At 45.2% G+C, this 22,989-nt stretch overlaps 1 protein-coding gene across 1 annotated transcript in view; it reads left to right on the top strand.

Annotated features, from left to right (window-relative positions):
* The first annotated feature begins 12,796 nt into the window (after nucleotides 1–12,796).
* TM2D2 (TM2 domain containing 2) overlaps nucleotides 12,797–22,989 on the top strand; it is an 81,661-nt gene continuing 71,468 nt past the window's right edge. Inside the window, exon 1 of the mRNA XM_078666482.1 lies at nucleotides 12,797–13,123. Within this exon, the coding sequence (XP_078522608.1) occupies nucleotides 12,897–13,123 (227 nt within the window). The 5' untranslated portion in view covers nucleotides 12,797–12,896. The remainder of the gene's footprint in view (nucleotides 13,124–22,989) is intronic.

Here is a 22,989-nt window from a genome sequence, read left to right as displayed (position 1 = left end):
GTCTACACTGACAGCCAGTATGGTTGTAGAGTGGTCCATGACTTTCGGCAGTTATGGTCGATAAGGAGTTTTCTTACATCATCTGGTTGCCCCAGCCATAACATAATATTCATTCTAAATCTTCTTGAAACACTCCAGTTACCCAGAGAGATTTCTATTGTGAAAAGGGCTCAGACAAGAGTGGTGACAATATGGGCACATCGAATAACAGATAACGCCAAGAAGGTGTCCAAATATTGTACTCAAGTCCAGCCAATTCAGTTTAGAACCATGTAAAACTGACAGTGACCGCATAACCATTATATTGTTGACAACAGTACAGCCATTCAATGAGCTCAGTGATCTACAACTGAAGCACCTGAAATGAGAAAGAGAAATGGGTAAAGGAGAATGTATTAAAGATACAAGTGAAACTTGGTTTGAAATGATGATAGGCCTGTGCTACCAAGTTCTATGTTGCATGCACCGGCATAACACTTTAATGCAACTACTCATATGGGATGATTTACAAATTTCAAAAATAATGATTTACCCACATTTTAGGTCCATGGGTGACAATTTATGTCAATGATTAATTATACACTAGGAATTAAATGGCGACAAGAAAACTGTTGTGACCATGTCCCACATAGGAATGTCCAATTGCCCATTCAATTACATGAAATTTGACTTTGTCAAGATGCCTGTTTCTAATGGATTGAGTTACATGTTAGTGGTAGTGTGTCTCTTTTCAAGATTGGTGTGCATAGCTAACTAGGAGATGTGATAGCCTCACTGTAGCCAAACTATTATTGAGGGAGCTGATGCTTAGTTTGGGAATGTCACTTTAGAATCAGATCATGGGATAAACTTCAAGGATGAAATAATGAAGCTACTCTGTATTGTTCTAAAGATTTCTCAGAAATCTCCCTGTTGCAACAGACCAGAAGCATCAGGAGTCATTAAGAAGTTCAAGGTTATGTTGAAATCAAGGACAGGAAAAGGATGTGCCCCCATCCCATTGAAATGGGCCCATGCACTCCCACCTGTCTTGATGAATCGCATAAGCACACTGAATAGAAGAACAGGACTCTCCCAACATCTATACTATTACATAGTAGGAAAGCACAAAACGTCTGCTAGTACATCCAAGCCCCACACTAATACTTCCCTGGATGGATTCCTGTAGCGTGCAGTGGGAGTGCTTGGCAAAGAAATTGAGTTGGCAAAGCGCCACTTTTCCCTTTCCTCCCGTCCCCCTGTGACCCTTGCTGAGCAACTGCCAATGCTCCTGTCACAGGGCCTGTGACCTCGACGGACTTGGGCTCGCCCAATCCCCCTCCTCTCTCTTACACTTCTAGGTTGTGTGTAGCTTCTGTCCCCTTGGAACCTAAAATACAGGTTGTATCTTCAGTGGGAAATGGCACAACAGGGAAAAAGAAGAGAGTGGACATGGGTAACAAATCGAAGGGCCCATGTGTAACCCCAAAAAAGATGTTGAGTGATTCTGCTGCCAGTCATAATGATGAGACAGAGGACTTACTGGGTATTTTTTAAGAAAGATTTATTGGAGTTCTGAAGTAAAATGACAGCAGATCTATGCACGCTTGACTGCAATTTAATCTGAATAATCAATGTAAAAATGTCCACGGTGCGCTCTATGGCACCTGCAGTTGTCCCCTATTCAGTGGTTACTACTTCCCTTGTACTCTCTACTGCTAAGGATGGGGTCTTTGATTCCATGAGAACTTGTTCTACTGATAATGCTACCATACAGCGACCTATATCTCAGCCAGTTACTGTTCAGTAGTATTGACCCATTGTTCAATGCATTGAGGGCAGAAAAGCTGCCTCTGTTACCCACGGGCCTGGCAAGTTTGAGTCTAGCAGAAAGTTCTTGCAGAACATGTTATAGGGCTAATTAACAAGGGACTTTGTGAGCTCAAATCTTGAGTGTAGTTAGGTAGGATCCTTCTGCATGGTTAGCCCCAATTTGTGACTGGTGCTGTGATGGTTTCTGAATAGTCTGACTGGGATTCTGCTAATCAGGACCCTAGTCTCTGTGCTTTCTTCCCTAAATTGGTTATGGTGAGTACTTAGGACATCCCAGATTGGCTATTGGTATACCATTATAAGCCCCTAGTATATGGTAGAGTACCCAGGGCATGGGTACACCAGGGTTCTCCCATGGGCTGCAGCATGTTTAAGGCCACCCATGAGAGACCACTCAAATTGTGACTATGAGCCTGCCATTGCAGCCTGTGTAAGCTTGTGCTAGCACAACTTACAACAGATATAGGTTTCCCTATATCTGAGGTCACTGCACTTAAATCCTATCAGTCACCCCTGAGGCAGAACTTCTAATCCTGAAGCCAGGGTGCTCGGTTCTAGGTGTAAGGGTGCCCCTGCAAGAACAGGACACCCCTACAACCTTCAGAGTCCATTCTCCCAGATTGGAAGTGCATCAGCCATTACGATACATAGAGTGGCCATGTGTCATTATGCAATGACCATCTCTAAACTGGCTGTAACAAACCCTGTCATATTTGATATCAAACATGTTGGAATCATACCCCCATACCGTAAATGGTGTGGGAGGTATGGAAGCATACCCCACACCATAAACAGTGTGGGAGGTATGGAATCATATCCCCACATCGTAAACGGTGTGGGAGGTATGATTCCATGCCCTTTAAAGCTCCTCCGGAAGGCCCTCAGTGCTCCTCGTACCAGTCTCCTAGACCCCGAAAGCACAACATGGCTGCTACCGACCAGAGATAGGATTCTGCCCTCCTCCTGCTGAGCCAAGCTTGAGCAGGGGAAGGCAGAATAATAGGTATCCTGTCACAGGGAGGTGTGATCACCTCCAAGACAGGGTTTAGTGTATTGGGGCTGAGTGGGAGCACTTAACAGCCCCACTTGGTCTACTTGAGGGGCACATTTGGTGCTCTCTTTGCATAGTCCAGTTCAAACCAGCTCAGGGAGCCGTTGGCTCCTGCTCTGGCACGAAACTGGATGAAGGACATTGGAGTATCCTCCCCACTTGCCGACTCCTCCCCTGGGAGGGAACCCTGAATCGTCCCAATGGTACTTAAGGACTTACCTGTAGGTGGGTCCCTAGATTTGTCATGGGACAAGATTCATATCAAATCACCACTTCATCTTCGACCATCTGGGCACTCTGGACTGCGCTGGACCTTGCTCTGGGCTTCGAGACTGCAACTAGGAAGATTCCTGCTGCTCTTGGTCTTTTTGCCCTGCAAGTATGCTGCAACATCTGTGCCCGTGCTCCAAACAGGAACCTTCCAAGGCCTGTGGACGTCCAAGACACCCGAAGAAATCTACCTTGAAGTGAAGGAGTCACTTCCCTGGATCTGCAGGCACCACAACAAAGCTGACCAGTCTGCTGATCCTGAGCTCCCACAGACTCCGAAAGGCTCAGCAACAGAGGTGGTGGTTCTTCACATCCCTCTAGGCCTGCCCTGTCCTCTCACCAAGTTTGAGGCCAGCATCCCTCATCACAGCCACAGGAGCCGAACCCCTGTGCACTGCATTGACTTGCCGTTGCAGAGGATTGTTGACTTCCTTCCTCCAAGATATTCGGGCTCCAGGTAGCCCCAACCTCAAGCATCTCCTGTGACCAAGATCTTCGTCCTCACCACATCACTTGCACCGTGAGCCTGCATCTTTGGTGAACTCCTCGAGGTCCTCTTGTGACTTCAGTGGCTCCGGCGTGTGGGTCCTCTTGAGGGTCTTCTTTGATTTCAATGGGCTCCCCTGATTGTTTGGAGCCTATCCTGGTTCCTAGGGTATCCACAGGTGGGGTGGCTCTCCAACCTTCTGTCTTCCAAGGGGTTTCTTCAGGGTCCACTGGAAAGGGTCCTCCATCTTTAGAATTGTTATTGATTTACTTACAGAGAATACGCAATATGTAGTGGTGCTGGGTAACGTGCCTCCTCAGAAAGATATAAACCATTAAAGAATAAGGTTACACATTGGCTGTAGCTGCATTCTTCCCTGGAGAGCACATATTGGAGATTGGATCAACCTGGTAAGAAAGGTAAATTGGATTGAAAAAGATGTCAAAAACTTTGTTGGGGATTGCATTATAATAAACTTTAACAGACCCACAGTTGCCTGGAGAGGTCTTGCATCCATAGACAAATAACAGCATTGCAGTGTTCATACTAGCACTTCCATTGGGATTTCTCTATAGGCCTGGGGCATTGGGATCTGTTTTTTATCAAAGGACAATATTTCAAGCCCAGGATCCGCGTGGGGAACCACCGACCCCTTTTCAATTAGACAACTCCAACAGATATGCCCCTTTGAGTTCTCCTGATGGCTGTGACTGACACTGAAGTGTATGATTTATCCAGCAGTATTACCCAGGTATCATCTAAGCCTCCCGATGTAGGCCCACTTGAATCTAAATCCAAGGTGCCCAATCTTATAAGCTGGAATACTGCTGGGCTTGTGGCTAAAATCAAGGACGAGAACTGGGTAAACTTTATTAGAAGATATGGGGTGTCGGTCTACAGGAAACCTGGGCCACCACCAACTGTTTTTCATGGAGGGATTTAAGTCGTTTTTTATTCATGCAACTGAATCCCATTCAGGTAGACCTAAACTAGGCTTGGTCATCTTCATATCTCTTGCAATCAAAGGAAAGATTGAAGAATTCTCTATGGGTGATTCCACTCTTCAGGCCTTAACGTTTTCTCTTGCAGATACATCGAAAATGACGTTGCTGAATTTTCATAATGCCAAAGCCTCCCATCTTGATATGTGCAACCGTCATATTCTGGGTTCCTTAACGAGCAAGCTGGAGGGGACCAAAAAGGCAGCGGTTAATCCTATTATTGTAGGTGACTTTAATATTTATCTCTGCAAGAGCCCCGTAGAGGCTTTTAGTAGGGTTCAATGCTGCACGTACATGGAAGGTCTTCATATGGACCATACTCACAGAGGCACATTGTTAAATACTATCTTGAATGAATATGACTGTTGGACCTTACCCTTTTTGCAGAGTTATCCCCAAACTTTTTGCTTTCCTATGCCTATTTTGTCTGACTTTCTGTTTGTTAGCTTCAGGACTCTGGGCACTTTACCACTGAAAATTAGTGCTAAAGTGCATATGCTGTCCCTCTAAAACATGGTATGAGTGGTTTACACCTGTTTGCCTTATTTGATTTACTTGTAAATCCCTTGTAAAGTGGTATCCCCTATACCCAGGGCCTGTACATTAAATGCTACTAGTGGGCCAGCAGCATTGCTTGTGCCACCCATTGACGTAGCCTTTCAAACCTGTCTCAGGCCTGCGACTGCAGCGCCTGCATGTGCAGTTTACTGCTACAGTGACTTGACATTTAAAACTACTTGCCAAGCATTAAACTCCCTTTTTACTACACATAGATCATCCCTATGATAGGCTTTAGGTAGACCCATGGGCAGGCTGCAGTGTAAGTAAAGGTAGGACATGTAACTTTATTGGGTGGCATGTCCTGATAGTGAGAAACAGTGAGAAACAACCTATTTTGTTTCTCACTGCTGTGAGGCCTACTCCTCTCATAGGCTAGCATTGGGAATTCCCTTCTATATGTTTTATTGGTAATTCCTGATCAGAAAGTAGTGTTGTTGCCATGTTTGGTACGTTTAGAATAGTGGTGATAAATCCTACTTACTGGTGTAGATGGAGTTTACATGACTATTTTAGAATTTCTCTGTGCTCATGACTCTTTGGGCCAGATGTATCAAGCATTTTTCTTCTCGCAAACAGGCCGGTTCGCAAAATCGGCCCGTTTGCAATTGCAAAAAATGCTTTCGCGATGCATCAACCCCAATTTTGTGATTTGGTAACCTGCTACCGAATCTCAAAATGGGTTTGTGATTTGCCATTTGGAAGGGGCGTGCCTTCCAAACAGCAGATCCTAACGGTATCCATGAATGTTTTGTGACTGAATGCGGTCGTAAAACATTTGCATTTTACCACCTACTTCAAGTAGGTAGTAACCCATTCGCAAATGGGAAGGGATCCACAAGGGACCCCTTCCCTTTTGTGAATGTTTGTAGAAGCATTTTTTTTAAGAGCAGGCAGTGGTCCCACAGACCACTGCCTGCTCTTAAAAAATGAAAAGAAAACTTTTCATTTTTCTTTTTGAAAAGCATCTCGTTTTCCTTTAAGGAAAACAGGCTGCTTTACAAAAATGAAGATTGCCTTTATTTAAAAGCAATCACAGACATGGTGGCCTGCTGATCGCAGCATGCCACCATCCCTGTGATTTTTGCGATTTTGCGATTCCTAGGGGGTCGCAAATTGCAACCTTCCTCATTATTATTCATTAGATAGGTAATTTGCGACCCCTTAAGAATCGCAGAAAGTGTCCTACACACTTTCACGCATGCGGTTTTGTGATTCCTTAATTAAGGAATCGCAAAGATTCTCAATTAGGGAATCGCAAAACATTTTTTGATACATCTGGCCCTTTGTGCTTTGCAGCCTGACTCCAAACCATATCTGACTTGGTGACAGCTACACTTAGTGCACACTACAGGCAGCAACAATACATGAAGGGCTGGGTGTGACATGGGTTACATCTGCATTCAGCTGCATACTGATTGTCTTCCTGGGCTGGGACAGGGAGAGGGCATTCACACTTTATATTTGTATAGGTTGTGTCCTGCCCTCACACATAGGGCTGATTTTTCCCCTACTGATGTCTGGAGCCAGGGCTGGGTTGAAAGGGTTCCTTTGAAGTAATGCCTTGAACAAAGACATTTTTGAGTATAAGTACAGTGGCTCTGACCATATGATTTTAGAAACTGTGGGACCTGTAACCAGACGCTGCTGGCTCTATGACCTGCACATTGGCAGAGGTCTGCTGTGCTGCCAAGAGGAACACCCACTGTGACTACTTGCTTTGTTGTTCTGACCTGCTTGCGTGCTGGAGAGACTGCCACTCTTCTCAAGTAAACTGGTGTGCAAGTTTGCTGCATATCTCCATGCTCTGTGTGTCCCAGTGCTCTCCAGGGACTGGTGGCATGCCCCCTCCCTGTTCTTGCAGGGGCTTATGAGGATTCAGAAAGATTCCCCCTCTTGCATTTTGCTTGTGACCAGCGCATGTGGAGCGCTTTATTTTCCCTGCCAAACCCGAAGCATTGACTTGTGACAAGCGGTTTCCCCAGTGAAGTGTGTGGTGTCACTTAGTCCACCCCAGCCTTAAGTGCAGGGCCCCTTTGTGGGACAGAGCGTTGTGGGGGCTTAAACAGCGCTTTACGCTGCAACAGAAAAAGGCTCTGTTGGCTGGCAGTCGCTTTGCTGGAAACTGGGTCGGTGTGGCAACTGCTAGTCCCACCCCCAGCATTTCTGCGAGAGGCCATAGCAATCCCTGAGGGAGACATCCGCAAGTACAGAGCAGCGCGGCTGTCGGCACTCCTCCTCCCACCTGGGGAAAATTTTCAAGGTAACAGGTCCCGGTACCAAGGTACGATGTCTACCAAATGGGCCCCATGGGGTCCGCCGGCCAATTTTCTACAGCTGCACCATACGTTTCTGGGCAGCTGCTACTTAGTCATTTAACATGCGGGGGAAACAGCGAGGTCTCCACGCTGAATTCTGAGGTGTGCATGTCCTTCCTCCTTGAGGACGCACAAAGGGGGCACTTACTCAATGTGGTAAGGACATGGTGAGACCTTGATGGAGGCACCTGTTTTGCTGATCTAGGAACTTGCTAAGATTACCATATCACTTGTAGTAGGCGCACAGATGCTCCTGAGGCCTACATTTTATATGAGCAACCCATCTTTTTCAACCAGGCTCACAGAGATTATGGTAACCCGCTAATAGGAGCGTAGGCTTTCCTGTACCTATATGGGCTTATTGTTGCCGATAAATGGGACGGAATGGGAGGAGGGGAGCATGAACGAACCAGCACTTGGGATTGTTTGTTTATTACTCTCGCTAGAGACCCCTCACAACCCCGATCCAAGGTACGTAGTGGGAATATCAGGATGGGACCCAAGAAGTGAACGCTGTCAACCTGTCTAAGACAATTGGTGTTCCTCATATTATAGAAAGGAGGACTTATACCCTACGTAGAATACAACCCAAGGAAGAAGCATTCTGTAATTATTCTTTTCTTATTACTTTCTTTACAAAACCCCACATTCCTTTCCCTGCTACACCGAACGGGTTAGGTGAAGGGTGCACGTCTCTCTTTCCCTTACAAAACCCACTTACTAACTGCTCCTTTCTCTTCCACATTTCCGAGCCTCTGGGGAAAACATCTAACCAGGAGAAGGCCGGACGCGCTACCACAGCTTTCAATATGGTGCATGCATTCTCGGCGCTCCAGCTTCACAACTGTGAGATGCGTAATTTTGTATTTCAGTGTGATGATGCGACCACCACACTGAAATGCATCAGTATATGTAAGATGCGTGGCACTTGGGAGGGATGCTGTCTCAACTTAAAGTAAGTGCAAGATTAAGTCAGTCCTTACTACAATAACTGACTTTGCTGAAATTTGCAGAAACTTTCTTTTGTTTGTACAGGCACGGCGCACAGTGTCAATGAGAGTGGTGCAGATTTGAGGCCTTGTTTTTTAGGTCGAGGCTACCGTCGCACTGCGAAGCAGTGGGCGGAGCCGAAGATTTTATGACTTCTACAGTGGGGCTTGAACCCGCCCCTCTTCTCCATTGGCTGGCCTCGTAAATGCTGGCCAGCCATTGGAGGAGAGGGGCGTCACTCGGCTCAAGCCCCGTCTTGAGCGGATTCGGGGGCGTGGTTTTTTGCATTTTTTAATCAGTGACGTCATCCAGCACTCAGCAAAAAAAACACGCCCCCGAATCCGAAAATGGCCGTGTGTTTCTCCGAGGCATTTCCGCCTCGCCTCGGAGAAAACATGGTTGTGATCAGATGTATCTCCCAGCCCGAGCCCCGTGCATATATAGGTAGGAGCCAGCCACTGATTAGTCCCGAGGAGACAGGGCTGTGCGAGGCACACTCGGCTCCCTGCTCCGAGCAGACTTTTGTGTTTCCTACCATCGGGATATCAAAGTTTTAAAACACAATCAGTTAAACACACGCTTCCATGCACACATGAAAAGAAGCCCAGATTCAGCCCCTTCCCGTTCCCGTCCTCAGAGGCTTGCGAGGCGCACTCGGCTCCCTGCTCTGAGCCGAATTTTGTGTTTCCTACCATCGGGATATCAAAGTTTTAAAACACAATCAGTTAAACACACGCTTCCATGCACACATGAAAAGAAGCCCAGCTTCAGCCCCTTCCCGTGCCCGTCCTCAGAGGCTTGCGAGGCGCACTCGGCTCCCTGCTCCGAGCGGACTTTTGTGTTTCCTACCATCTGGATATCAAAGTTTTAAATAAAACACAATCAGTTAAACACACGCTTCCATGCACACATGAAAAGAAGCCCAGCTTCAGCCCCTTCCCGTGCCCGTCCTCAGAGGCTTGTAATCCGCTGTGAATCTCTGCCCTCCCCCGATGGCTGACGCCACCGTGCCTGCAATCCCGGGCTCCGGGCCCCTTTTCCCCGGTCCTCTCTTGCGCTCTGAGGCCGGGAGCAGCGGCCCGTGGGCAGGAGGGGCCTCCTGCAGGGAGCGGGCCCTGAGGCATGGCAATGGGGCTCCGGGGGCCGCGGGGAGCGCCTTCTGGAACGGGCCGAAGTAACACAGGGCTCCGCCGTCCGAGCGTCGGGAGTGGAGACAATGCCAGGGAGCCCTGGCCCGGGGGCCGTCGCCGCGCGCTTTTACCAGCAGCGGGGCACGGTCCGGGCTCAAGCCCCGCATGCATCACCAGGCGGCTGCGCGCGGATAGCTTCACATGCAGGCAGAGGGCATTCACTGCCAGGCGCCGAGCGAGAGGAGACGGGCGCAGACTAAATATAATTGGTGATATAATCGGAGTGAGATTTTGGGGCTGGAAATCCAATGAAAGAATTGCCTGGATTACGGTGAGATCAAGAGAAGTTTGAGGTGCACGTGAAGCCAAGTTGTGAGAGCCATGGGGTTGGTAAAAAAGTCGAGAGGAAGGACCAGGCTTGTGATAAACGAGGGGAAAGCCAAGTCGAGGGTGGTGGTTATGCAATCCTTTATGGAGGGGATTGGAGTCTAATGGAATAGATGATGGAGATCGAGCTAAGAGGGTAAACCAGTGGAGTGTAAACGATTAAAGGAGGGTTAGAATGGAGTAACATGAAATTAGGTGTCTGTTGGCTCGTGAGGGATATCCTAGAATTGTGTCAGTCAGTCCAAATAACTTTATTTCGCCAACACAATGTAGGCATAACCACATCCACCCCCACATCCACCACCACATCCACCAACACCACCACATCCACCACTACCACATCCACCACATCCACCACCACCACATCCACCACCACCACATCCACCACCACCACAACCACATCCACCACCACCACTTCCACCACCGCATCCACCACCACCACCACATCCACCACCACTTCCACCATCACCACATCCACCACCACCACATCAACCACCACCACCACTTCCACCACCACCACACCCACCACCGCATCCACCACCACATGCACCACCCCTACCACATCCACCACCAACACATTCACCACCACCACATTCACCACCACCACATCCACCATGACCACCACATCCACCACCATCACCACATCCAGCACCACCACCACCACATCCACCACCACATCCACCACCACCACATCCACCACTGCATCCACCACCACATCCACCCCCACCACCACATCCACCAACAACACCACATTTTAGGTTTCACCTGTATATCGCTTGCACTGTGCTTGAGAAAACAATTGTGTTTAATATAAACCTACAAGGGACTTATATCCTGCCTCACTATATAATACTCACTCTTTCACTTTTTACTACTTGCTCTCTAATACTCTCTTTACTAATAACTCTCTCCTACTCACTATCAACTACTCACTCTACTACTCTACTACTTACTCTGTGTGTGGGTGCTAATGCAATAGGTCTCGCATATGCAAACGATTAAGCTATTGGCAATGTAATGACAATGCCATTTATTTATGATTAAAAAAAAAGTCATGAGCAATGCCAATAGCTCTACCTTTAATAATGCCGAGACCATTGCATGGTAAATGCTTGTTCAACAGTACGATCAGGTTACAAGGGCACTAGGTGCTTCAGTTTTTGGTGCTTTACAGCAGTTTTAAGATCTTAACATTTCTTGTTGCTCAACTGGGCAAAAAAAATTGCTATTTATGTTTCCCTGGTCTTCATTGCTTAATTTCGCTCGCGAGAAAGTGTAGCTCATAGTGGTTGAAATGTCACTCAAATTACACTGAAATTATGAAAATGTCACACATAGCAATCTGAAACCTTGGCAGCTATGGTTCGGAAGGGTAGGCGAAGATTCCAGCTGCCTGAGTTAGTTTCATCTGGCATCTAAGCCGGTCGCTGCCTGTCGGGGTGAAGTTGGATGTTGAATATAAACTTTCGGACTTGGGGTTTGCCTGGGATTAAAAATCCGCCTGGGCACACACAAAATAATGGCCCACATTTGCATATTGTCTTTCCGCAAAACACTGCTTCGGTGAAGTTTTTTTAAAAGAAGGGGGGAGGAGGGGGTCTCTAACAGAGGCATGTTTTCTTAACTTTATTAGATTAGAAAAATGCACGGATTAGTTCACACTAGTGAAACACATCTGAAAACAAGTGAGGCCACTTCTGCTCAGGCCCCCTGCCCCCGCACCATATGCATGCATTAATGGGCCGGCCCAGATAAATAAAGGGAGTGACACTTCTGCCCTGATAAAAGGGAGTTAAAGCCTCCAGAATGGACACTCAGGCACCCACTGGGCCGCTGGAGGCATCCGAACAAAGACACCACCCAAACTGTACCCCCCCCCACGCCCAATAAACAGCCCACGGCTGGAACTCGGATACCGACCCCTCGGCCATTGCCCGAGTGCCTTACCAATCCGACGCTGTTCGTATTTCCAGATCCAACAGCACTTATAATAATAGTTAAGCCCTAAATCTAATTTACAGTAGAAAATATTTAGGCATAAAATAGTTTGTGTCACCTCCCGCAGATGTCCTTCCCGTAAGGAAGCTGATATAGTAGTGGACTGGTTTCCCAAACCTGAATGAGCCGTGGGTTATTCACTTGCCTAGTAAATAGTTTAGGCAGCGGCAGGCAATCACCCTAGTCCTTTCTTTATTTCCATAATACCTGTACTTGTTTTGTGGGTGCTAAAGATCGGAGGTGGGAGTCGCTCTTAACTAATGCATTCTAGGTATGCGCATCGAAAGCGAACAGGTCCTTTATGTCTCTAAAGAACCCCCGACACGGCAAACTCATCACTACTACAGTTCAAAACCAGTATTCTGCCTGGCCGTACAATGGCCCCTGGCCAGATCTATCCCTAATTCGTGCACGATGATTGTGCCTGATTGATATATGGCCGCGGTTTTCTTTAGATATGATAGGTGCCAGCTGCTATAAATATTTTGTTGGCGCTGTTTTATGTAGGCGAACTCTACCCGAAGTTATTGGAGCTATTTACATGAGCACCAGTTACAGTACCCAAGGACACAGCCATGTTTTTGTTGTTATACTGTTAGTGTGTTCCTCAGCTAAACATGGGAAAGATACCTGGTTGTTGGGTATGCAAACTGTAGCTGAGTGGAGACGCGGAGAGCTCGCTCTTTGCTAAAAATGGATCTAACTAAATCACGTACAGCAATTTATTTTGCCTGACCTTAAAATGTCCGCGGCTTGGACTGTCCCCTTCTTAATTCCCGCCCCTAGAAGGCGTAGCAGATTTGTGAGCTTCCTTCCGTAGTTCTCCATGAACAGACACTTGAAGCTATGGAGAGCAGCGGCCCTATTTGTTGGTGACAGGTGCCCCCCTGCAGAATGGCGCAGGTCTGGGCATTCAGTTACTTGCTGCTGGGTGGGCAACTGCTTCTGCTACTCTCGGTGCTACTCCTGAACTGTGTCTCCCACATCTCCTCTAGCAACAGTAGCACTGCCGCCTGGACCTCATCTTCCCCCGGTACTGTGGCCCCCAACACCACCACGGAGCCTAGCCCAGAGAACGAATACCGGGACCCGCTCAGCCCGCTGGTGCTCTGCTCCTTCCTGTGAGTATGTGAGTCTGATGCAGAGTCGCTAGTAAAAAAGGTAGTGGGTAGCGATGTGACAGAAGGGTATCGGTGTTTGAGAAAGAAGTGTGTGCGCATGTTTGGCAGTACCAGCTCTTCGATGTTAAAATGGGCAGAAGTCGTTACATGTCTGTGGTTGCCCCCGTTTGCCAATTACATCTACACTCTGTATCCTGACCTCAATGGAAATGGCAATTTAGAGATCATCGGAGGCGCTATTTGTTTTTTTGTGACTCTTACAAGCTCAGGACCAGGTTGTTCTGGTCCAGATTTAGAGTTCCTTGTGGCCCCATTTTACCACGGCACCATGTCTCCCTTCCTGAACTTTCCTCTTAGAGTTATCAGATCCTTTGGTCTACTTGATAGAGTAGAAGCAAATAATGATTTCTACCAATCAGGGCACAAGTCGTCAACAAGCATTTGCAATGCAATATATCCCTCATTTGTGAGCGTTAGAGCTATTGGCGTTGTAAATGACAATGTCTTTTACCCATGTGTTTTGGTTTGGAGTGGAGTAGATATATGTGGTGTGGAGTAGATTTCTGTTGTGGAATTATTTGGCGTGGTGTGCAGTGGAAATGTGTGGATAGTAATTGTGGTATTGAGTGTACTGGAATTTTGTGGATTGGGATTGTGTGTCAGAGTGTAATTATGTGGAATGTTATTTTGTGTTGTGGAGTGGTATGTTGTGGGGCTTAATTATGTGGTGTGCTGTTGAATTTTGTGGCATGATGTGGAATTCTGTGGTGTGGATTTAAGTGGTGTGTTGTGTTGGCGTGTTGTGTAATTGTGTTGAATTATGTGGCTTGCTGAGGTATGTGGTTTGGAATTGAAGCATTTAGAGTTGAATTGTGTGGCGTGGAAGTGTGTGGCATTGAGTGATATGATGCTGATTGGAATTATGTGGCATGGAGTGGAGTGTATTGGAGAATGACTGGTTAACTCGCTCAGTGCATTGTGGAAGAGGTAACATTTTTTTCACCCAATGTAAAAGATGGTGACTTTAAAAGGGTGGCAATCTTCGACCTTTGAGGTTAAGAAAACACAAATGTATTACTGATGCATTCCGTCCAAAGGTAAAATAGCGTTTAGCGTAACTGGTGGAACGATATGATCAAATTGAATAGTGCTCTGCCAAATGTGGTAATTTGTTAAAACTAACCTGAAGTGTGTCCAAAGAATACCGCTCTATGGCGTTTGAAACTACAGAACAGTGAATACAGTGTACCACCCATGGCACACAGAGCACCTCAACCTGTAAATCCTGCTTTGATCCACAAGGCAGCTTCTGAAAAGCAGAGCTGAGGTTCAACCAGAGCTTTAAGTGGGCTGGGACTCACCAGTGCAGAGCAACAGCAGTTTTTTTTAAAGGGGGGCCTCGAAACGGGTCTCTGTCGGGCTCTGTTTTGTGCCCTGGTCCGTTTTTTTCCCGGACTGCAGTGACAGCAGGCACATCGATGTGCGCATGCTTACACTGCTCACTTATCACTAGTGTAGGTTACGGCATGACGTCATGCCAGGTGATCGTTGTAGGGTAAGGGAAATCCTTTAAAGAGTCATTTTCTCTCTGGATTTCCCTTCTCTTTTTGAAACTCAGTAGCAGCAACATTGTCGTGAGTTCACCATGGCTTTAAGTGGAAGCTTTTTCAATATTATATACAAGCCATAGTTGCTGCTTATTAACCTTGTACAACTAACAACCATTGACAAAGCCAATAGTCTTGACTTGTTGTAGGTATGATGTTACTTGTATCTGATATATCTGGATGCAATGACAGAAACCGCAAAATACAAGTTGGGCGGCACACTATGCTAAGCACAGAATTTAAGCTTACGTGTTTTTGAGCCACACCCTTAATTACATTGGCCATGCTCCTCTGAGAGACCCTCCAGATTTTTCATCCCACTTAAAGCCCTGGGTTCAACGTACCTGGTGTGTACACATCTCAACAGAAGCCAAAATCCCTCATACTGAATGGGAGAATGTTGTAGTTAGGAGAAACACTGTACATGGCCCTGAAACCTCACTAACTTTAAAACTGGCACAGTCGGAACATACTCTTGGCAGAGATGCTTCTGCAGCCTGTAGTGCAGTTCCTAAAGTACCCCTGAAGGACCTGCGCTTTTGGATAACATACACAGTGGGTCTGGTGGTAGACTGATTCTGTGCACCCTCACAGCGTATGTTAGCCTTGTATGCATTAGCTAGCTCACATTGCCACTAGAATCTCCTTTTATCAGAGAGATTAGTTTTTGGCAACCTCAGAACATAACATAACCCTGATTCCTCAGACTTGTGGAAACAATATACTACTTTTCACCCAGTCACTCGTGCTTGCTCATTTGGTCTCCGAGAGCTACACGGAAGAAACCGTCGAGCATGTTTACAATAAGAATTTATTGCACCATTGTTCTTCTAGTGTAACATATGTGCTGCTACAACTGTTACACAGTAAGAGAGATATAGAATGAGCTGTACAGTGAATAAAAAGGAATGGTATAGTTCTACCATTTTGCAATAGTCATGAACATATACATGAATATAAATTGCATTTATAAAATAAAGCGCATGCTCCTATGATGCCTGTCTAGATGTACCTAGCAAGTGAGTAGGTGTGAAAGAGCTAATCAACCTAGGAGCCAAGAATTCCGAAAGGATTTAGTCGATCCCCATTACCTGAATAATGAGACTGTGGGACCTCGTCCTGGTCTCGAGTTGGACACCCCGCAAGAGATGTTCAGACATCTGTCAGCTGGAGCGACTGTATGCAGGAGCCTCAGCGTCTCTGGTCAGTGTGTCGGTCTTGAAGTCTTGGTTCCCTCCAACCACTGATAGCAACAGGTGCTGTGCTTATACAGAGTCCCCTTTGTCACTTGTGCGTGTGTTAGTCATTGTTTAGTATGAGGATGACATATGGGATTAAACCTTGTGCATAGATAGCAGGAAGGTGAAGTATACCCCCTGGGTAGTGTCCTCATAAATTATTCATATGTGCTAAGGATGACGTCTTAGCATTATTGATTGGAAAAAAAACCCTCCCTCTGTATGGAACTGGGTGAAAGGTTTAGTTCATAAAAGGAGTCAATCCTTATAAGGCGTTCTGTCCCTATAAGGTGTTCTGTCCTTATTAGGAGTTATGTCCTTATAAGGCTTGTTAAGGTGAAATGTAGGGGAGATGATGTAGAGAAAGGGTATGATGTTCCCTGTACCTATATTAGAGTACCAATATGAAACATAACCCCCACTCCTCCTAATACCCAACAATAATAAAACACAATTGAGATACACATTTTAACTAGGTGTCAGTGCATAACATTATCAATGAGCCATTTACAATGTTCCTAAAAACGTTAAACAATCATTCAAAAACAGTTTAAAAAACAAGGAGAGAAAATTGTTCTCTTGAAGTATGATTTTTGTGTTAGTTCCGTAAATCACAGTCCTAAATGAGTTCAATCAAACACGTTGAACTACTGCAAGCGTACTTAGAATGGCATGCTTTGTTATTGAAAGTGTCAATTTGAGGAATTTTGTTGAAATGAAAGGGGAGAAAAAACTAAATTCGTTCCCAGCACACGATGAGCCAGATTTAGATTAAATGTACTGGCTGGGAGACGCAACATTATCGCTGCCTGTAGCAGCAGGGGACAAACATTGTAATGCCTCGCATAGAACGTCAAGGGTGCATAGATGAAATTCAGTGCTGTCAACAGCTGGTGGAGAGGCAGCCGGTGCTGTATACGATACCTCTGTGCCAATGGTGGAGCTGAAGTACAACTCAGTTGAAAAGGGCACCTGCGGATCCTCGAGGAATGCATTTGTCAAGATGGGAATACGCTGAGGACATAGTCGAGGATGTGACTGCAGTGACTCCAACCTGGAGTCTAAGTCTGCTGGAGACTCTGTTAGAGGTGTCAGACAGATGACCAACTCGCATTCTCCGCTGCAAAACAGGCATCAGAAAACTGGTACGATGCAGTCCTCAAAGACTGGTCTGACCGATAGGAACCAAGAAGCACTTAGTTCTTGAAGGCGAGGTGCACCCAGATGTTGTACCATGTGCTCACGGTAATACCTCTCCAGGAGCGCTTTTTCCATCTCGCTGGTGGTTGGTCCGCCCATTGCGTAGCAGGTAAACGACAATCCGGATTCCAGCTATTGCGAGCAGTATCACAGGTGGACACCCGAAAATGCTTCCAAGTACGGAGTGTATAAAGTTAGGAGTAACTCTGAGAATTGTCTGAAAGATGTTAACGAATTCTGAATCTATGGTCTTAAGTAGGTGTACTATACCACTCATATCTGACATATTAAAGATATGAACCACCACTTCTACGAAATGTAGGGGGCAGCTTGTACGAATAAGTGTCTGTATCTCTGTCGAGGTCCTTGCGATTTGAAGTTCAAAGGTTTCTCGAGCGGAGGTTAAGGGTATGGTCTGCTGTAAAAGCATGGCTTTTATTCTGCTCAAAGAATCAAACTGTATAAAAGAAACATTCAGTGAAGGCCATAGCGGCACCTCCCTGACTGTATGTGTTGGAGGAAACAATACTTGCTCACAGCAAGTAACCCTGGTGTTCACGGTGACCAGATAGTTGATGCCCGGAAGCATACCACAGCAACCTTGATCATTCAGCATCAATGAACTTCCATTCGAAAGTAACTCTAACACTGTCACGATCATGGCAGCTGGAGTTCCTTTCATGTGGCATGACAGATTCGCTATTGAACTATTACATGCTCTGTGCAAAAAAATATATTGGCACATCAGAGAACCGCTTAAAGCGTTCTTGCAATTTGTACCACTAAGAAACACTTCTCGATCCCCACTCCGGGATCGAAATCTATTTAGTAAATCCCCGAATTTCTTAATGTATTCTTTTACCCAATTTTTCATACCTGCCTACCTGCCTTTGCTCAAGGCAGTAGTGAAACTGAAAGGTTGTGACCGGGAGAGTGATTTGGCCATGAAGTAGCCATTCTGTTGATGGTAATTCCGCCTCTGTGAATGGTAGCTTATCCAGTTTTTTAATTTGCTGCATTGTATATTTAGCTCCTCCTTTGTGTCATTTCTCTCTGTGTATCTGTTAGATTGTATTCTGAAAACAGAGACGTACTGTTCATAAAACACCAAGGCACAAAACCTGCATGCAAAGATTGCAGTGTCCAGCTCAATAGCATAATAGAACGTAACGGAGATTGACTGTGTTATAATATGGCTAAATCCTGTTCCAGTATGTCAATAGCAGAAGAAAAAATTTTGCCCTATGAATATATCCTGGAGGGATGTATGACGTTAGAACGCATACATTGACAACGCGTACCTTTACAACGCGTTCGTAACAACGAAAGTTGTTACCACGCATTGCGCTGGGGGGCGCAAAATTGATTAATTTAATTTACTATTCCAACACCAGTCCCCGTGGATAGTAGGGAAGGTGTTGGGATAGTAAATTAAATCATTTACTATCCTTGAGCGCCCCCCAGTGCAATGCGTGGTAACAACTTTCGTTGTTACGCCCGCGTTGTAAAGGTATTCCGTTGTAATGCTTGCGTTCTAAACGCTGCATACCATCCTGGAGGTCAAAGTTGTTAACCCATTATCTACCACAGCTAAAGCTTTTTCTAAGTTTATAGGTCTATTTCCCATAGTCTCTCTGCGGCTTCCTGTTGGGAAGTCTTCCAGTTTTCATTATAGGCACCATAAATGCATGCATATATGAAACATTTTTGACGTTGTTTCCTGGGTCCTTGTAAAAAGTCCCTAAGATCCATGTTGTGTGATAGTAAAGATAAGTGTTGTTTCACTTCTGCAAGTGTTGAGGTTTCTAGCCAACCGAGGCCCAACTTCACAACACTATAGGATGTCACTACCCCTGGATGTTCTCTCTGTACATAACGTGGGTCTGGCCTATGGATACCAAGTCCCTCCGTGTTGTTCAGGAATCTTTTATGACATATGTTCGTGTCTAAGGGCCAAACCACCCACTCCTTCCAATTTGGGTCTGTTCTATTGTACTTTAGTATGTCATCTACAGTGGCCCATTCTTTTGTAGTCGAATTCTGCCACCCCTGTGTTGGTGTTGGAAACCTAGGAGTGTTCATGTTCTTGGCTAGTCCAAGACAGGATGTCTGTTGCCTATTATCATTTAAAAAGATCATCTGCTGTGGAATGAGGCATTCTCTAGTTAGTGCCTCTGTACCCTGGACTTGCCGTCCCTCGAACCCCAAATTGGTTTTGAGTCCATTTCTTCTTTCCATAGGTTGAAACCCTGTTCACACAATTGGGCCAAAAAGGATGCAGAGTAAATCTGTTTAGTGTTTGTCAACATAATTTTTAGTGCTGATGTTGGTGCAACCTTATAGTAATGTGAGGCTGATGTGTTAAACCCTGAAAAGTATGAACATTTCTGTGCAAACACTTGTGAACTACTTTTTGGTGGTGTTGGGCAATGTTACCACTGATGGTACTCAAAAACATTCCCAACTGAAATGGATTTGTGCAGGAAATGATGACCATAATGTTGGTGACAGTACAATGTGTCATAATACTGAAGAACCCTCTAACATTTAATTATTAGAAAATGCAGCAGTTTTCTTTAAATCAGACAACATGTTATTGATTGTTTCAGTTTCCCAATCACCAGAAAATGTACTTGGGATAATGATATCACTTAATGACTTTTTAAATGCATGATTAATTTTTAAAAGCTTGGTCGGGCCGAATATGTTAAAATCAACCCTGTCCCATACTATACCATCCGGTATAGGAACTGCTGTAATGTTCACTGATGACCAGTCTCTTTGCTCACGATGTGATGATGGATGTAGCTTCAGAAGGATGTTGACCTTGTGGGCTGTGGAACTTTGTTGAAGACAGTATTCATTAATAAGCATACTAAAAGTTAGTACTAAGCCTAGCCAGAAAAGAAAAAACAATATCCCAGAAATTACCCAGAATTCAATCCAAGGTGATACAGGTATGTCTTTTGAAGAAAGTGAAAAAAGTTCTTTAATTGTTGCTTGAATGGTGTTTTGGCTGGTGTCGTTTCTGGCTTGCTTAGATCCATAGAAACGTATCAAAGTTAATGAAAGCAGTTCGATCAATTGGGAATTGCATCGGGATTAGTTGAAATATTATTTTGATCTCGATGAGGCATGTTGATGTAGACTTCTGTATAAGGTTTAATTGCAACTTGTGAATTATTCTGATCATTTTGAATTTGAATGTCTGGTTCAAATGGAACAAGTTCCATAGCTCGTTGCTTAGTCCTTCATTCCTTACAGGTGTCTCTTCAAATGTGATGAGTCTTTCTGTTTGAACTTCTTGGATTGTAGTTAGTGGAGGGCGTCTGCTACAGCAGAGTCTACGAGGCCGGCTGTTTAGTATCAGCCACATAGTGTGGTTTGATTAAGTTGATTGAGACAAATCTTTTCTCCTTTTTTTCAGGCAAGAGGCGAGAGTAGCACCGTCTTGTTCCTTGTACTGCAAAGACTGGTCCAGGTGTTCTGTATGAAGGTCCAAATTCCTTTTTGTCTGCAATTTTCTCTCTGACCAGATGTCCAACTTTTGGGATCCAGATAAATCTTGCTATGACTGCCTTGACTTCCTCAGTGGCAGTCTGCTTTAGATGGACATTGATTTGTTTTGTCCTGGATTCATTTAGATCCTATAAAACAACCAAACGATCATGGATATCAAATGGTTTTTCATCCGCCACTGCACCTTCATAATCAAGGTCAGGTACCCATATTCATGTCCCAAAGTGGACTTCGTATGGAGTGACACCCCCCTAGAGAGTTTCTTGCCTGGTTGTTTAACGCCCGCTGTACCCCATAAAGGTGTGTGACCCAACTACCGCCCTTGCCTAATACCCTAGCTGTTAAAGAATGCTTTAAGTTTCGGTTTTTCCTCTCCACAACTGAATTTCCCTCGGGATGGTACGGAGAGGAGTACTGCAATGCCACGCCCGTTCCTTCATCCTTCATTGGCCACTTTGTAAGCCTGAGAGCTAAACGCAGGGCCGTGGTCAGAATGTAATGTGCTAACTGCGTATGTGCCAATAAAGACTCGCAAATGTTTGATAACAGTTCGAGCGTCAGCCGAGCGCTGAGGCCAAACCCATACTAGTCTCGAGCATGCATCCACTGCAACCATGATATATTTGTAATCCTTGTCCGTTTGTAAGGGGCCACGGTGCTCCAAGTACACACATGCGAAAGGTTTGTCTGATTTTAGTAATGGCGTCTGTGCTGGTCTTGCTACCGTTGATCCTTTCATCTGCTGTAAGATGTCGCAATTCAAGACATAGTCTTTAGTTTTCTTAGTTAATCCTGGCCACCAATAGTGCTGTTTCAGTAAAGAAATAGTTGCTGTTACGCCTGTGTGCGCAGAGCCCAAACTCTTGTTTGCAGCTGGTATTAAATCTTGCCTACGATCCATATTTGGTATTCCTCTATCCCCCACTCCAGGAATCTGAGCATATGGAATGTTTTGTGCTTACTTCCTATGGCAGTTTGCGCAGATCCGTCAGTATAAATATTATATTCATATTGATCGAGAGGCAAGATTTAATTTGTTAGAGGATATTCTTGTTTGTATTGCAGGAATGCCTGTGTTTTAAAACTTGGATCAAATCCGTATTCAACTTCTGTTGCAGTAAGAGAATTAGCCCATTGTATCCATCTTGGGTGTAACCCTTTCACATTTGGAATGCTGGCCTTTGTAACCGCTTCTAAAGCTGGTACCGGGGTTACGACAATAATGTGTTTCCCCTGAGCCTGTGTTCTTTCTCTTGCTACAGCCGTCTGAACAGTTTTCAGGATTTTTTCTGTTGAAGTGAAGCGCATTTCTGCATATGTGTACAGGTGTAGTTTGTATGCGGTTGGTACTGATAGGGATCACCAAGTGGTGTACGATTCCGCGTCTTTGTAAGTGTTTGGAAGCTATTGTGTCTTTCTGGAGTGAACGGAGAATATTAGTATATTCTTGTGTCCAATTTCTGGCTGAAAAGTTGGGTTTTATTAAGTCGTAGAAAGATTTTACCCTTTGTGTGTAATTTAAAATGTATGTTCTTCCGAAATTTAGGAATGCCTATATTGATTGTAAATGTTTTAATGATTTTGGAGGCTGGCGCAGCGCACACTTTAAAAAACAAGCATTTACAATGCAACGGTTTCGCCTTTGCAAAAGTTAGAGCTATTTGCATTGTAAATGACAACATTTTTATTTATGTGTTGGTTTGGAAAACAGATAAATAAATGGCATTGTCATTTACAATGCCAATAGCTTAATCTCTTGCAAATGCCACACACACACACACACCCACAGAGAGCCCCCACACACAGAGCCCCCCCACACAAACAGAGCCCCCCACCCACCCACACAGAGCCCCCCCACACCCATACAGAGCCCCCCCACACTTCTCTCATGCATTGGTTTACAGGTAGAGCCATTGGAATTATGGGAGTGTTCGTCCGCAGCGTTTTTCGCATAGTTATGGATTTGCAGCATTTGCCATATGCTGCATAATCTGCAGATTTTAGCGAAACAAAAGAGACATTTTGTTTCTAGCTCACACAGTTAGAAAATTACTAGAAATGCAGCAACACATTTTCCTGTGCATTGAAAGGCCCTTTGCAAAGGCTGGCTGGTTTTCTTTCTATTTCTTTTTGCTACATTTAGATGTCAAACTGGTACTAAACTTGTGCATCAGATTATTCCCTCGGTGATTTGAAGAATGGGAAACAAGAGAGGCCTGTGTATCAAAACTAAAGTAGTCCACACTGACAAATCACGATACGAGACTTTTCACAGCACACCGTTTTATCAGTACAAGGATGG

The sequence above is a fragment of the Lissotriton helveticus genome, chromosome 11, assembly GCF_964261635.1.
Source record: "Lissotriton helveticus chromosome 11, aLisHel1.1, whole genome shotgun sequence".
NCBI lineage: Eukaryota > Metazoa > Chordata > Amphibia > Caudata > Salamandridae > Lissotriton > Lissotriton helveticus.
This window is presented reverse-complemented; position numbering and strand designations above follow the sequence as displayed.